Source organism: Lissotriton helveticus, chromosome 9, assembly GCF_964261635.1.
Source record: "Lissotriton helveticus chromosome 9, aLisHel1.1, whole genome shotgun sequence".
Classification (NCBI taxonomy): domain Eukaryota; kingdom Metazoa; phylum Chordata; class Amphibia; order Caudata; family Salamandridae; genus Lissotriton; species Lissotriton helveticus.
In genome coordinates, this window is record NC_136070.1 from 59291463 (window position 1) to 59306738 (window position 15276).

Below are 15276 nucleotides of genomic sequence, written 5' to 3' on the forward strand. Positions count from 1 at the left end.
AGACACATAAGAGCATAATACTGATGAACGAAGGAAAACATCTGGCCTGTAATATAACTCCCACAAGGATACATTAGATTAGGATTTCTTATGTTGAAAGATTGGAATCAATAAGTATATATATACATATATATATATAAGAAGTGAACTTTCGTGCAGGAAAGTGAAGAACATAGGGCCAGATGTACTAAACGACTGGTTGCTAATAGTGGTCATAAATTCTTAAATTTTACGACCGGGCACGCGGAAGGCAAGGGCGCTCCCTCGTGGAGGGTAAGGGTGTTGGTGCTCGGTGCCCACCCCTGTAGGAACGTTCAAACCCCCGGGGCCAGACTACAGAAACCGGGCAGTATGGAGGCATGGAAAACTTCATTTGCACCGCGTATTAAGTAAGGAGGGAAGGTGCAATGCTAAGTGGTCCTGCACTATTTATGCTGTTTGCATAATAAGGCTGCTATTTAAATGTAAACCCGGACAAGTGTGCTCCATTTCTGTAGCACTTAGAGAAAAAATACTCAAATGTCTGTTCTCTCTAATTAACGCGTTATTCATGGCCTAGGATTTTTTTTTAATGTATTCATTAATAATTCATATGATTTAGAAGTCGACATTTTACCTTTGAATTCACCAGCATTTCACTTCATTTTTCTCCGAAGAAAACGTTCTTATTTGCTGTAGTCCGGAGGGAAATAGGTTTGCCCCATTCCGCATTGTACTGGGTGTAAACATGCTGCACATGTGGGCACGCTGCTTGTGCACCACTTGGAGTTTTTTTTAGATGACCACATAACTTCCCAACAGACGCTCTTTTCTCTTGCCTTCGTGGAAGCCGAGTGCAGTCTTCTGCAAACATACCTCAAAAGTCCTTCATGCTGCAGGTGTTTTTAAGTAAACGCCACAGAAATCTTTTTTTACAATTAGCAAAACTTTCAAGGAGTCATGGAGCACTTTTCACTAACAATAACAAGTAAGCGAAGGTGTGTGCATGAAATAATCCCATGTTCCTCTGTCGTTCACGCACACTCAAGAGATGCGTTAGAATTGATTTCTGCCTTTGTTTTATGTCTGGCTTGCCTTACCCCAGATGACAAGAGCTACAGGCAGAGGCTGGAAAGCCGTCTGCCCTTGCCCCCAATGTGTCCAACACTTGCCAATTTGACCCTCGAGACGCTATGACCAGCAGTCCGTAGCAGTAACAGAAACATTTAACCCCTTCCATGCTGGTGACGAACCCCAGCCGTCACGCTCCACGGTGCTCGTGTGCGGATGACGGCTGGGGTTCGTCACGGCCCCACCCTGTTCGTTCCGTGGCGGCACACGGGGGGAATCGCGGCCGCACGGAAGGGGTTAAAAACTGTGGTCACGCTCAAAGAACGCGTTGTCCTGCCGCGCGATTTAAAAACTGCAATGTAATACGCTGCCAATAGGAATCTCCGCAGTCGCGTCGCAACAACGTGCGATGTTAAAACTGCCGGTGTAAGACACTTTGCGATGTTGTTGCCGCGTTGTAAAGGCGCGCGAAGAAAAGGTTACCGATGTATCGTCATACAACCCCCTGGCGTCTCCCACGGTTGAACTTGAAGGTGAGGATGATAATGTGGGACTTCCACATAGTCATATTTCCTCCTCTCCTCTGTCATCAAAGCTGGAGTTCGACCGACACCACAGGCCAATAGATTTTTCTGAGTCCCACGGGTGTGGCTGGAGAAGTCCTAGTGGTGCAGACCCTTTTCTGGGGTTTTCTCCATCCCATGTTGAGCTGGAAGGGAGAGTGTGTGGCCCCAGTCGGCAAGGGCTGGGGAGATATGACGTGCGTCCTGGACCTTTGGCCTTCCAGAAGTTGAAAGATGTTGTGTTGCTGTAAAATGAAACATTGACGTCAAACATTGATGCTGTATTGGACCATGTTTTTACCAGATACTTTGCATGCTGATGGCCAGGTCACTCATAGAAGGTTTGTTATATATGATGTTGTTGTGTGGGTGCGAGGCAGAGCATCCTCAGTTGGTTTTATTTTGTTTTTATTTGTTTTTGTTTAGTTTGGGTAAAGGAGGAATGTAATGTTGCGAATGTGGAACATCCCACATAGTCCCGTGAGAGGGGGGATTTTTGTGGGGGCAACCCCATGATGTATGAGCCGAATTGTATGAGCTTATTATGTGGGGGGCAAGTTAATAAAAAGGTCCGGGGCCCAGACCTTGTGGTCATTGCTATGCAGCAGAACAGGTGTCCTTGTCATTAATGAAAACGAGCAGCGCCTTTTGCCTAGGCCACAAGTTCAGACGTAACTGCAGCTTCCCTTGTGGTTAAGTCATGGAGGAGCCTCGCTCACCTCACTTCCTTGGCTCATCCTGCTTCAGGTCGAGGCTGTCAGATGCCTACCAGCACTGCTGCTGTCTTGTCCCCTCCCGGTAAAGTGGAGACTCTGCAGCAGGTGGTTGTATGGCCTATTCCCCACCCCCTTATCAAACCTTATTAATTGACATGAGAGGAATTTCTTTGGAAGCGGGGCTCATACAACCCCCGGCCGTATTTCTTAACCCCTTTGCCGCGGCCGCGATTTCGCGGCAGTGCGGCACTTCTGCAAAATGGGCGAGGCCGCGTTGGCCGACGGCAGCACTAGCGAGGTAGTGCTGTTGGTCGACGACAGCATGCAAGGGGTTAAACATAAAAATTTAAATAAGTAATATTTACATGAGTACGCAGAAAAACATTTTCATGACATTAATTACAATCGATAAATACAGATTTCAGATGGCTAACCTTAACATAATTCTAGTACAAAGGTAGTTCCTATTCGAATCTAACATATCTTCCATGATCATACAGCATTTACTTTTCTGCGTATCCTATTTAGGCCTACAGCAAGGTCACTAACTTGTGTCAGATCCTTATCAATTAACCATGCCCTCCAGTTGAAGTGCGCATGCGCAGAGGGCTCGTTTACTGTGAGGGAACCCCCCCCCCGCAATTACCCCTGTATGCTCTATTAACTCCATTAAAGGGGGCCCTTGCATTTCTGCGCCGTTTACTGGCGCCATTGTGCCCGTGCGGGTGGTCAACCAGCCTAGAGAAAGTGTGACTCCCCCCTCCCCGCACCTATCTAGCCAACTGGCTGTAACTGCCCCTGGAGTTCTAGAAGAGACCACTTGTCTCTCCCCTTGGGCGACCCCATTCAAGAATGGTGCTGCCCTCTAAGGACCTTAAATTTACTGCTCACCAATCATGACCTTACCACCACAGGCCAGCGCAGTTGACCGACTGGCCCCCCCCAACTTTCTCACTGAAAGGTCATGCCCTGTCTTTAAAACTCCCCAACCAAGCAACTATATTTTCTAACAGAATTTCATTCCTTACCCTAGTTAGGTGGACCCCCGTCTTTTAAGAAGCACGCTCCCCCCTGATACACCCGTGTGCGATTGTTTGTAGCTGAGGAGACCTAAACAATTTTTCTATTTTATTGTTGATCCTCTTTACTGAGTGATTCATCGCTTTAACAGAATCTCCCCCCTCCATTTAAATCTGGGTACCATTTGAGACCATACTCTGGTGCACCCCTTGTATGTCTTTGCTAACCAACCCACCACTGAAATTATGGCTTCCATTAGCCCCCTTCTGCCCAGGTTTACCAGATCATCCCCACCCAAGTGTAGGATAACTATGCTGGGTGGAGCCCCAGGTTTACCCAAAATATCCGTGACGAAACCCCTCAACTGACTAAGGGAGAGCCCCCCTTTCCCATGACATGACACCCTAAAACTGGCCAGTTCAACTCTGTGTTTGTAATTTCACGAAACGAAAACTGCATTCAAACGTCTTACATATGAGTGGCCAATAACCCAAACAACATGTGGTCCTTTTTCCTGTGGATGTGCCCGTCTTTATATCGGGTCTTGCTGCTGGTGCGCCTCCGCCAGTTTCCCCCCTGCGTGACAGGTTTGAGAAACTGTAAATGTTAGCATTTCAACTGCCTGGTCTAAGGAAGCATATTTAACACTACAGATTTCCTCACGGATGGCATCATTCAATGAATTGCCTCTAGGGGCTGACAGATTATGAATCAACCTGAACTCCCCTTCCTCTTTCTTGGGGACCACTCCCAGGGCTGAGCAAACAAAATTGTGTACAGGTATATGATCAAAAGGCCCAGTTATTCTGCCCAAGCGTAATTCCTTTGCAATTTTTGTTGCTGCCACCCCAAGATTGGTCCTCACAGACAGCTGATATTTGCAATCTGGTGTCTCTATGTAATCAAATGCAGGAATCCTAAAGCCATACAGAAAACCCTCTTGCAATGTCCTAGCCGTGGCATGATCAGGGTATTTGTTTAACCAAGGAGTCATACCCGCTACTTCAATGGGTGAGTGTGTTACCAGTTGTGTCCTCTCCTCACTCCTGTTTCTTTTTTCCCCTATATCCAGATTTTTTGAGGCATTTGAATTCTTGGTGAGATGGGTTTGCGCAGATAGAGCACGCATGCCTGAACTTACAGGTGCCTGGGGTCCTGGTGCATGTCCGCCAATTAAAATCCCAACATGTCCCCTTCTGCCCCCCCCACCCCCGTACCTGGATTTGGGGCCGTGCCCATGGTTTGGGGTGGGTGAAAGGGCTGAGAAGCTTGAAATGTTGTTGAGGTTTTGCACTGGGTTAGCAGGCTGCCCTGGCCCAAACTGATTCAACCATGCGATCGAGTCGACTCGGTCCAGGAAAGGGATGGGTCAGCTGCCCTAGCCTTCCTGAAATTTCTATCATATTCCTTCCACCCTATGCCCCCATATTTGTCATGAGACATAGTAATCCTACTCTGGTAGCAAGCCATTTCTGCTTGAATGTTAGGAGAACGCTCAGCTGTTATTGCCATAAATACTGAAAAAGCCCTAATCCAGTTGCTCAAATTCTCCTCCACCCTGAATTTCAACAATTCACTACGCCATTCACTAGGCAGCATCCAATCTTTCTGTTTCCTTGAATACTCCATTTCCCTTTCGTCCACCAGCAGGGAGAACATATTAACGTAACTATCAGCCATACAAGTTCTTTCACTTCCTGCGTTACATGTCTGGCCAAATGTTCCCTCCCGGTGCGGGACTCACCCACGCCCAGTAAAGGTAATGTCACTTCCTTACCTGTTGAATCCACTCCAGCTGGCTCCGTCAGCTTGTCCTTCCCCGGGCTGCTCACTGGTACATCGCTGCTGATTCCTAATGAAGGAACCCCCCCAGTTGGTTGGGGAAGAGATGGAGTACCTGGCCCTTCGCCTGGCATCCCACCTGGTGTTGCAATAATCTGTGCCACCATCTTTTTTGCCTCAGCCAATGGGTCTTCCCCTACTTCTTTTGCCTCCACTGAAGTTGGCAACATCCCCGCCCTCCCTAACCAAGGGAGAACCGCCGCTAGCTGTGCCACTAATTCCTGTGGGACCTGAATGGCGGCTGCAGGGGCACCTGCTGGGACCCCACCCTGTGGGGCCACCCCTATTGGGACCGGTGTAGGGACACCCGGGACCGGTGTAGGGGCCACTGGGACAGGTGTAGGGACCACTGGGACTGCTGTAGGGGCCTCTGGTACAGGTGTGGGGACCACTGGGGCAGGTGTAGGGACCCCTGGTACAGGTGTGGGGACCACCGGGACAAGCATAAGACTGCCATGGCAGGTGACATCCCCCCCTGCAAGACACCCCCGACGGGGACCACTATGACTGGGACACCAGAGGGACCCTCCCCCGAAGGAACCGCACCTGATGGACCCGGCATTTCCCCGCTCCCCCCTAGATGAGGGACTGGCGCGGGAGGTTTTGGCAGAGTCTTCCCTTTCTTGGGCCTAGCCCGCCTGGGGAGTGGGTCTAATTCACCCCTGGGTTTGGGAGGCACTATGGTGCACTTAGGTCTCTCAACCGCCCCACCTTGCTCCTCAACTCTCTCTCTGAGGTCCGCCAAGCTCTGCCCTATCTTATCAACCTTTTTCCATCTCCTATCCATGGTCACCATCTTGCGCATCATTGTTTTCATCATGTGCTCCATGCGGGAGCACTTCTCGACACGTTTTGACTTGCTGGCCATAGCCCCTATTCGCTATTGTAGGGTTACTTATAAAATGTTAAAAAATAACACCACGTACACAGTGCTATCCACACTTAAGTAATCACTCTTGCTGCGAGAGACCCCACAATATTCTACAGGCCTGGTACTTCATCCAGGTCCTTACCTTAGCCCTGTTGGAGGCACACAAACTGGCCATAAGCACCACACAACTGGAGCCCCGCCACACCAGCTAACCTGGGGGTAGGCGAGTTATCTCAAGCCTGTGCGGCCCACAGAAGCAGTGAAATGCAGGCCTGTCTGTGTCCTCTTCAAGCAATAGTCCTCGTGTTGCCTCCGGTGCCCTACCGCGGTGGGACTCCTTGTTTGCACTCTACAATGGGAAGCATAAGATTAGTTAACTGACACAACACACAGTATGTCAAAAGTCCTTGCTGTAGGTGTGCTGATACTAGCTACCCCACCAATGCACACTTGGCCCCAAAGCAGCGCACAATATCCACCTCTTTCTTAGCTAAATGTGTTTGTTCCCTTACAAAAGCAATTAGACAAAGGTCACCCACTGGTCTCTAGATGTGCTTTGGTTGTAGTAAACACGAAACAATTTTTCAAAAACTGTAATACTAACGACACTACCTGCTCAAAACCCCTGATGCACATGAGCCACAACAGCCCCCCAGTGCTACCTCTAAAGTAGCAGTAGGCAATCCCTAACAATTCATAACCATCGATGTCGATTGCTTGGAGCTGCCTCCAGATTATCTAAACGGCGGGAGATCGGGTCGAAAGCCCTGGTGGGAGAGGGGAGGGGGTAGTCAATTCAAGGACAGTGATCCCCGTTTAATTAGAGCGTGCTTGTTTGCATTAAATGTGCTTGTTTAAATAGATCGCTCCTGTCTTATCAATCACTCGGCGGGAGAGCGGAAGTAAACCCCCTGCAACAATCCGATCACAGCGCGAGCCTGTGCCTGCTCCCCGGTACCTCAAAGAAGCGCTGTGTGCGCTTTTAATACACCCGACTCCTTTACACTCCCAGCGCGAAGCGGGGCGGGCCCGGGTGTCCTTCTTGACCTGCGCTCTGCTCTCGCCTGTACACGCCTGCTCTTCTGCCGCGGCAGTGTGCCTCCAACCGCAGCACACGCCGCCTGCTCTTGATCTGCAGAAGAAAAACAAGAGAAAATCACATGAGGCGCAGCCGATCTCTCCCTCGGGGTCCTGCGACGCTGCACCGCTTTTCTCTCGTTCGAGATGCTCTTATTTCAGCACCACAGTCCTTCGAGCCTCCAACCTAAAAGAAAAAGAACAAAGAGAAAATAATTACAGCCTCTCTAGAGGCTGGTGCGGCAGACTGTGGAGTGCGGAGTTAATGAGGCAGACTCTCGTGCTCCTCAGCCTTTTAACCAGTGCTTTAAATGGAAAAAAATAAGCGCAGGTACTCACCAAAAGGAGCAGTGGGCGGAGTTTAGGGCGGGGCTAAGGGGGAACAAGGGGCGGGGTTGGCTTTTTGACCGTGCCACGGTTGTATGCACGAAATCTGCATGCATTTTATCAACCGCCTAAGGATTACATGCTGCTTCAGCCTGCCTTAAATCGAACCGGTGGCCTACAGCCCACTGAGCCATCTGTCCAGTACTGTTACTCGTTTGTAACATGCACACGTCACTTTTCTCTTGTAACACACTGTTTGCTACCTCTTACATTTTGTTTGCTTTTGATACTTGCACAAGTGCCACCATTGCCTCATGTAACGTTTGTTCTTGTGCTGGAGTGTCTGCCATTTATTGCAGTACTAATACCTCTACTTGTACTTTGTATGCTTTTGTAACCTGCACACATGTCACTTTTTCCTCCTGTAATGCACCGTTTGCTTCCTCTTGTATTAAGATTGCTCACGATTGTCACTTTTGCCTCATGTAACTTAACGTCTGCTTTTGTAATTTGTTCACTTGTAATTTTCTCCTCATGTATCATTACTGTTCCTATTGTGAAGTGCTCAGACAACTTCGGGTAAAGTCCGCGCTATTAAAAAAACGCATAAAATAAATAAACAAGTCTCTCCTGGAACATTTTTAACCGGAGTTAGGGCCAGAGCTGACAACGTCTGTACTGGGGAACCAGGTGCCAATCTCCACATTTGATTGGTCTTAAGGTCTGTCCAAGGTCTATGAAATAGGAATCAGCGAGTGTGGAAGTGGAATTGTGCAAGAAAGCAATTCAGATGCGTGGCGACTGTAAAAGCCTTCCCATACTTTCTTTTGTTATGTCCTGAATAGTGCCTCCCACCGCCACCCATTAGATTTTCCAGCCCCCTCTTAGCGCCCACTGTGAAAGATCTTTGGATGAGCAAATGACTCAGCAGACACACCACTGCTCTGATTTACAAAGCAGCTCACGCTGGGTCCTGGCGGCGAGCTCCATTGATTGATTCCGTGCAGTGCTTGAAAGGTGCTGCCGTAGTATAACTTGAGGGATAAAGGGAGCGCGCTGCCTCGGTTAAAGTCAGATCCCCACGAGTACCTGTACTCTCTTTCTTCTAGAAAAAAGTGCTGGTACTCAAGGGGAGAAAATGAAGAAGTGCCGGTACTCAGTACCGGTGTGTACCGGCCCATTTAAAGCACTGCTTTTAACCCTTCCTTGCCAGGCCGGTTCTAACCGGCCTGATCTTCGCTCCCTAGGTGATTCTATCACTTCCGGGTCACTCTAAAGACCGGGGACCAACCACTTTTGAGGCGTGCCTGGCGCGTCATTGCTGTGCGACTGGACCGCCTCCTTGATCAAGGCAGGGGGGACTGGTGAGCCCTCCATACTTGTGGTGGGGCTGATGCCGGCCCCGCCTTTCTCGGAGGCGATTGAAAATGAAGAAAGGTGGCGGCGACAGTGGGGCACTGTAGGTGGTAGTGCAGAAGGCAGTGACCAGCACTGCCCTGTGTTCTTCTCTGCTCTATTCGTCTCGGCTCGTTTTCACAGAAGTGATGGGACGTGATGCACAGGAATAGGAGGAGGAGCAGAAGGAGTGGTACTTATCACGTTTAGGCAGCGCTGGCTGCCTCAAAGTCAAATTAGAAATGTGGGTCTGTTTCAAAGATTTTCCCACACTCCAGCTACTGAGCGGACGAACAGCTGTACCACACTCCAGGTTAGTTCTAGATGGATAAAAAAAATGTAAAGCAAATCACACTTTTAAAACATGGACAACATGAACACATGCGTTGTATTACAAGTGGGACTGAAGCATTCTACTTATAATCCACTTCACTCGAATCCCCTGTCTCTGGCTGGGCTTCCTACAGCTCACCAGTAATTAGTGTCTTTCACACGTACTCCCAGCATGCAGGAGGCATGACACTTTCTCAGCTCTGAGGTCACCCTTGTGATAGAGTAACCCGTCCACCAAGATTTAAATCAGGCCCAGCGTTAACTGCATCTTAAGGGAACAAATCCAGCAAGACCAGTTGGAACTGGACTTTGGCTTACGTCCTGGAAGTGGGGTAAAGTCTTTTTCTCACTTGAACCCTTGAATGTTACCCAAGGACATCCCCTTGATGTCTGTAAAACATTTTTAAAACACCAAGAGTAAGTTTTACTAGAAATTCTAAATACTTTTCACATTTGTTTTCACTAGCGCCTTCTGAGAATAGGGTTTTTACTGCATTTCAGAGAATTTGTGTTTTAAAGGACAAGGTTTTTTTTAAGAGCTAATATTTCCTCAAAGTGCGGCTGTTGTGTTGGTCAGTGCCAACAATGGATGCACTACTACCCCCTAGTGGCCATTTATGAGAGCCACAAGAAGAGCAATCATTTATTTTAATTATTAGTTTGCATAATGTTTTCAACACAAAAAGAAAACTAAAAAGAATACCAATTCTTTTTTTGATATCTCCCAATCACAATGTTAGTTTTACCTTAATGTGATGTATTTGTTGTTTATGAGCTCGTTTCTTTTACCTAATTTTTACAAGCTATGTTATGTTTATGGCTGGGATTCCTCAAACAAACCTGTTTGGTTATAGTAGAGAGGTTATTTTGACTGTGGAGAGCACAGCCACATCTTATTTCAGCATGGGCGCCTCACTACCCCTGAGTCTAAGAATGTGGTTTCCTACCGATTGTTAAAGACGATGCATAATGGTTATATGGAATGGAGTCAACGATAAAAGGAGGCATTTAATTCCCTAAAGGTTTTTAACGTCCTCTGTGCCAACTGTCCCACTCCCTCGCCATCCCCCAGCCTCCATGCCCCTGTACTACCAGGCGCTGACTGACCCGCAAGGCAAATTCGAGAATTATGAGCAGGCTTAGGCACTGAAAGGTTTCAGCAGCTATGGCACAGCCAGCCATGTCAGGCTTGGTAGGCTGCCTGGCGCTGAGTGCACATACTACTATTATGCACGAGTAAATGCTGTCTGGGAGTCTCTGTTGAGGCCTTTTGCTTGTACTACTTTTATTAGAGTAAGATTGTAGCTAGTCAGCCTTTTTGTGGGAGTAAGATTGTAGCTAGTAAGCCTTTCATGGGAGTAGGATTGAAGTTTGCCAGCCTTTTGAGCATCTAGCCAAATTTTAAGGAAAGCTTCAAGAGTGAGTTTTGTTGTCGACAATGTGGCAATATTCTGACAAGACCAGGAAGCTCTGAAGAAATAACTGAAAATATGTTTTGGGCAAGAATGGTGAATGTGAAAACAGTGAATTAAATAAACAAGGCCCTCAGTAGACAAAAGCAAAATAGTAAACTCAGGTAGGGTCTGCCTCTGAAGAGCAGGCAGCAGCTGGTATTCCTATATCAGACTTCCTGTTTCTTGCGTCTCTTGGTACTCTGTGCTTCTTGTAGCAAATATCCTTCGATCTGTTTGGTACTCCATCTCACCGTACTGCTTCTGTTTCCACAGTATGTTCCCCCGGACCTCTGCATCTGTAACTTTGTACTGGAGCAGTCCCTCTCCGTGCGGGCTCTGCAGGAGATGCTGGCCAACACGAGTGACAGCGCTGGTGAAGGGGTAAGTCAGTACCTTGTCCGCATGTGTTCTGTGTCATGGCCATTGTTTTAAAGCCCAGCCGTCCTCATTTGCCAAGATGTCTCCTAACTCAAAAAACCTAGACCATGGGTACTCACAAACATTTTCCCGGGGGCCGCAAAGTTTGCTCTATGGTGTGACCGAGGTCCACACTGATACCAGCGGGTTGAAAAGTGGGTTTAGGGGTAGCAAAGCATGTATATCTAGTGGCTGTCTTTTAAAATGATGGTGTTCCTAAAGCTAAGGGCCTAGTTAATTCCTTTCCCTAACTTCAATTCACAGTGCTTGCTGTATATTTAACATGTTTTTCTCATGGTAGTGCTGAGTCAAGTAAACAGAAGCCCAGTGCTGCTGCTGTCCAGGGGGCCGGATGTAAAGGTCAGGAGGGCCGCAAGCGACCCCTGGGCCGTACTTTGAGTATCACTGGCCTAGGCCATTCTTCAAAACAGCGCTGTGTACTCTACGAAAGCGCAAGACGCTGCCAATCATTGGCCAAGAATGTACCAACCACCACTCAAGAATCTGCCCTTTTCTACCCAAGGATTTTCAACCAATGCCCAACTGCCATAGTTCATTGGATATGCCCAGCAGACCAAACAACAGGCTTTTCTTTAAGTGCCGCAGTGATTCCCCCTCTGTTGTTTTGTGGGACTCGCCATCATGGGTTCAATAGATCTGTATGAGCACATCAACTTTAGCTTGCAATGTGCTTGCCGCCCCTACACTGCTTCACATGGTCAGCGACTAGCTGCCGCCTCCCCCCCAATCCGGCACCCAACACCCAGGAACGTGGACACGAGACGTGTTTTACTTTTTGGAAGGCGGGCGCTAGTCGCCCGGCCGTATTTATTAAAGTATGAAATTAAAAAAGGTTTTAATTGCATAATCAACAATGAATACAAAAATCAGCAGGACATTCAGTTATACAATTGTTATCAACAAGTTTGAGAGCCTGACCTTAACAAAACTCTAATACAAGTTGTTCCTAGCTTAAACTAAACATCCTACACTTGATTTTTGTACATTTCTGGCCATATGGCAGGGTCACTACCGGTGTCAGGTCCTACAAGCTGCGCCTCCCCCTTAGAAGTGCGCATGCGCAGTGTTACCCCGGGAGTTGCCCGGTCTACGCCTTAAACTCCATTTACCCACTAAAGGAGGGCCCTTACTCTGCGCCGGTGGCGTCATGAGTCCACGCGCGCGGGGTGGCTACCAGCCTAAGGAAAGCGTGAACTACTCCTACCCGCGCTCCTTTGCATATTACCTTGCCCCTGGAGTACTGGGAGTGGCCCGCAGGCCCCTCCCCCCGGGCGGGAACCTCCATAGGATGATGCCCGCCCCCTCAGACCTCAAATATGTGCTCACCGATAATGACCTTACCGCATGCCCCATACCTAATAAATACGACGACCTATGGAAAAAATTCTAAAGGACAACTACACTGGCTAATAAATAACAGTATCCACGCATAGCTAAAGGGGAAAAAGGCCTAACGACACATGGCATAAAATTACAATTCGGTTCACTCATGTTACTCAAAATCACAATATCAACGTATAGCTACTAAGGGAAAAAAGGCCTAAAGACACATATCTTCAAATACAGTTCACTTCACACATCACTTTTCTACAAAGGGAAAAAAGTCCTAATAACAGATCACAAAATACAACAACAGCCTACTCTCTCCCGCGGTCCATACCTTTGAAACTTACCATTAAACCGGACATATCGCTGCTTAAACTTTGTACCAAGGGATGGTGGGTGGGAAACAAAGAAGCCCCGAACGCGGGGCACAACGTTCAGCGAGGGAGCGTCCAGGGACAAGGGGGTCTCCTGGGCGCTCCCTACCTCTTATTCCCGAGGGGCCGGGTGGCCCCTCCTATCGCCCGCCCCCCCCGACCCGGAACCACTCCATTGAATCCGGGTCAGGGGGGGCGCCGGCCAATCGGCGGTGGGCCGCGCCCCCAGGGCACGCCCCCACCGTCGAAGGACCCGAGGAGAAAGGGGGTGAGACGGTCGCCGCGCCGCCATGCGTGCGGGGGGGCCGAGGGCCCCCCCTTTTCACATGGTCAGCGACTAGCTGCCGCCTCCCCCCCAATCCGGCACCCAACACCCAGGAACGTGGACACGAGACGTGTTTTACTTTTTGGAAGGCGGGCGCTAGTCGCCCGGCCGTATTTATTAAAGTATGAAATTAAAAAAGGTTTTAATTGCATAATCAACAATGAATACAAAAATCAGCAGGACATTCAGTTATACAATTGTTATCAACAAGTTTGAGAGCCTGACCTTAACAAAACTCTAATACAAGTTGTTCCTAGCTTAAACTAAACATCCTACACTTGATTTTTGTACATTTCTGGCCATATGGCAGGGTCACTACCGGTGTCAGGTCCTACAAGCTGCGCCTCCCCCTTAGAAGTGCGCATGCGCAGTGTTACCCCGGGAGTTGCCCGGTCTACGCCTTAAACTCCATTTACCCACTAAAGGAGGGCCCTTACTCTGCGCCGGTGGCGTCATGAGTCCACGCGCGCGGGGTGGCTACCAGCCTAAGGAAAGCGTGAACTACTCCTACCCGCGCTCCTTTGCATATTACCTTGCCCCTGGAGTACTGGGAGTGGCCCGCAGGCCCCTCCCCCCGGGCGGGAACCTCCATAGGATGATGCCCGCCCCCTCAGACCTCAAATATGTGCTCACCGATAATGACCTTACCGCCACAGGCCAGTATTGTTAACCGACGATCTGGCCTCCCCCTCTAGCCCCTGCCTAAGGACACACTCCTCCTATCCCAGCCCTCTAGCCAAGCCCAGATATTGTCAGACCATAGGACATTACCCTCTTCTGTCAAATGAACCCCGTCCTTCAAGTAATACTTGTGACCCCAGATGCACCCATGAGGTATTGACTGTAACACGGGGGTTCGAAACAACCTATCCAACCGTGTGTTGATCCTCTTTACCGAGTGATTCAACGCCCTGACCGAATGACCCCCCCGCCACTGAAGTCGAGGTATTAGTTGTGACCATACTAGTGTGCACCCGGGGCAGGTCCTAGCTATCCAACCCGCTGTTGAGATAATCTCCTCAATCAAGATGCGCCTGCCCAGTGTTGCCAAATCGTTCTCCCCAAGGTGAAGTATCACCACTGACGGTGGAGCCCGCTGGCGTGCTAACAGCCCTTGGAAGAATCCCCTAAACTCGTGAAGACACAACCCTCCTCTGCCAAAGAACGTGATATTCAACCCTAGTTGTGCCGCCCTTTCCTTCTTGTCACCTGACAGGAAGACACATTCCGCTCGCTTCACATATGAATGACCGACAATCCAGACATTGTTCTTTGTTGTTTCCTGTTCGCCGCTCCGTGCCGATGAATATTGGCGGTGCCCGACGACAAATTCCTCCCCTGCGTAACAGGTCTGAGAAACTGTAAGAGAGCGGAAAGAGACCAAGCGTGAGTGACAAGTAATCATAGCATGTCAATCCGAACATAACGTTTATAGCAGTCTGACGACCACCTCCCAATTGTCTTCACTCTTTCCACTGGGAGGCCCCCCGCCACCGCCTCAGTTGCTGCCCCAATCCTGAAGGAATGAGATCCAAAATCTCTAGGATCAAGACCCGCTTTTGTAACCCCTATTTCGAACACTCTCCTGAATTGATACCTGGTCAAGGGGCTCCCGTCGGCGTGACAGAGCAACGCCCTGCCTGCTGAACCGACCAATAGTCCCATGAGTGATTCTACGTGCTTCACCGGGCAGCACGGGTTGGCGGGGGCCCGTTGCAGAACTATGGTGTGACCCCTAGCTTCTTGATCGGTCTTTGATTTCTGGATAATCACCCACATGGTGTCACCCCTTATCGTCACCCCAGCCTTCTGCAAGCCACCTAGTATGTCAGACTTGGATCCTGCCACAAGTTCACTAATTCTCAGTGCCCCATAAAATGCCAGGGAGAATGCCGCCCTAAAAAGAAGCACTTCCCACTCCGAGTTACAAACAATCTCCAGCATGCCCAGTAAGGCTGTTAGCCGGGCCAACCCCATGGGCTTCCTCTTATCCTTCTGGTGTCCCTGAATACGGCGCCATCCCCTTAAAGCCTTGCGTATCATAAAGGTATTAGTGGGATCCCGGAAGCCCCTAGCTTGAGCGAAGAATGACACTGCTGCCCTATGTCTGGTTGCCGCTGCCACTGAGCGCCCCTCTTTGTGCATCCATTCTAAATAGGCTGCAA

General features: G+C 49.1%; 1 protein-coding gene across 1 annotated transcript in view; it reads left to right on the forward strand.

The window, feature by feature from the left end:
- The window catches only part of RYR3 (ryanodine receptor 3), a 1933484-nt gene that overhangs the window by 409673 nt on the left and 1508535 nt on the right, over positions 1 to 15276 (forward strand). The window contains exon 3 of the mRNA XM_078661960.1: positions 10922 to 11029. Within this exon, the coding sequence (XP_078518086.1) occupies positions 10922 to 11029 (108 nt within the window). The remainder of the gene's footprint in view (positions 1 to 10921; positions 11030 to 15276) is intronic.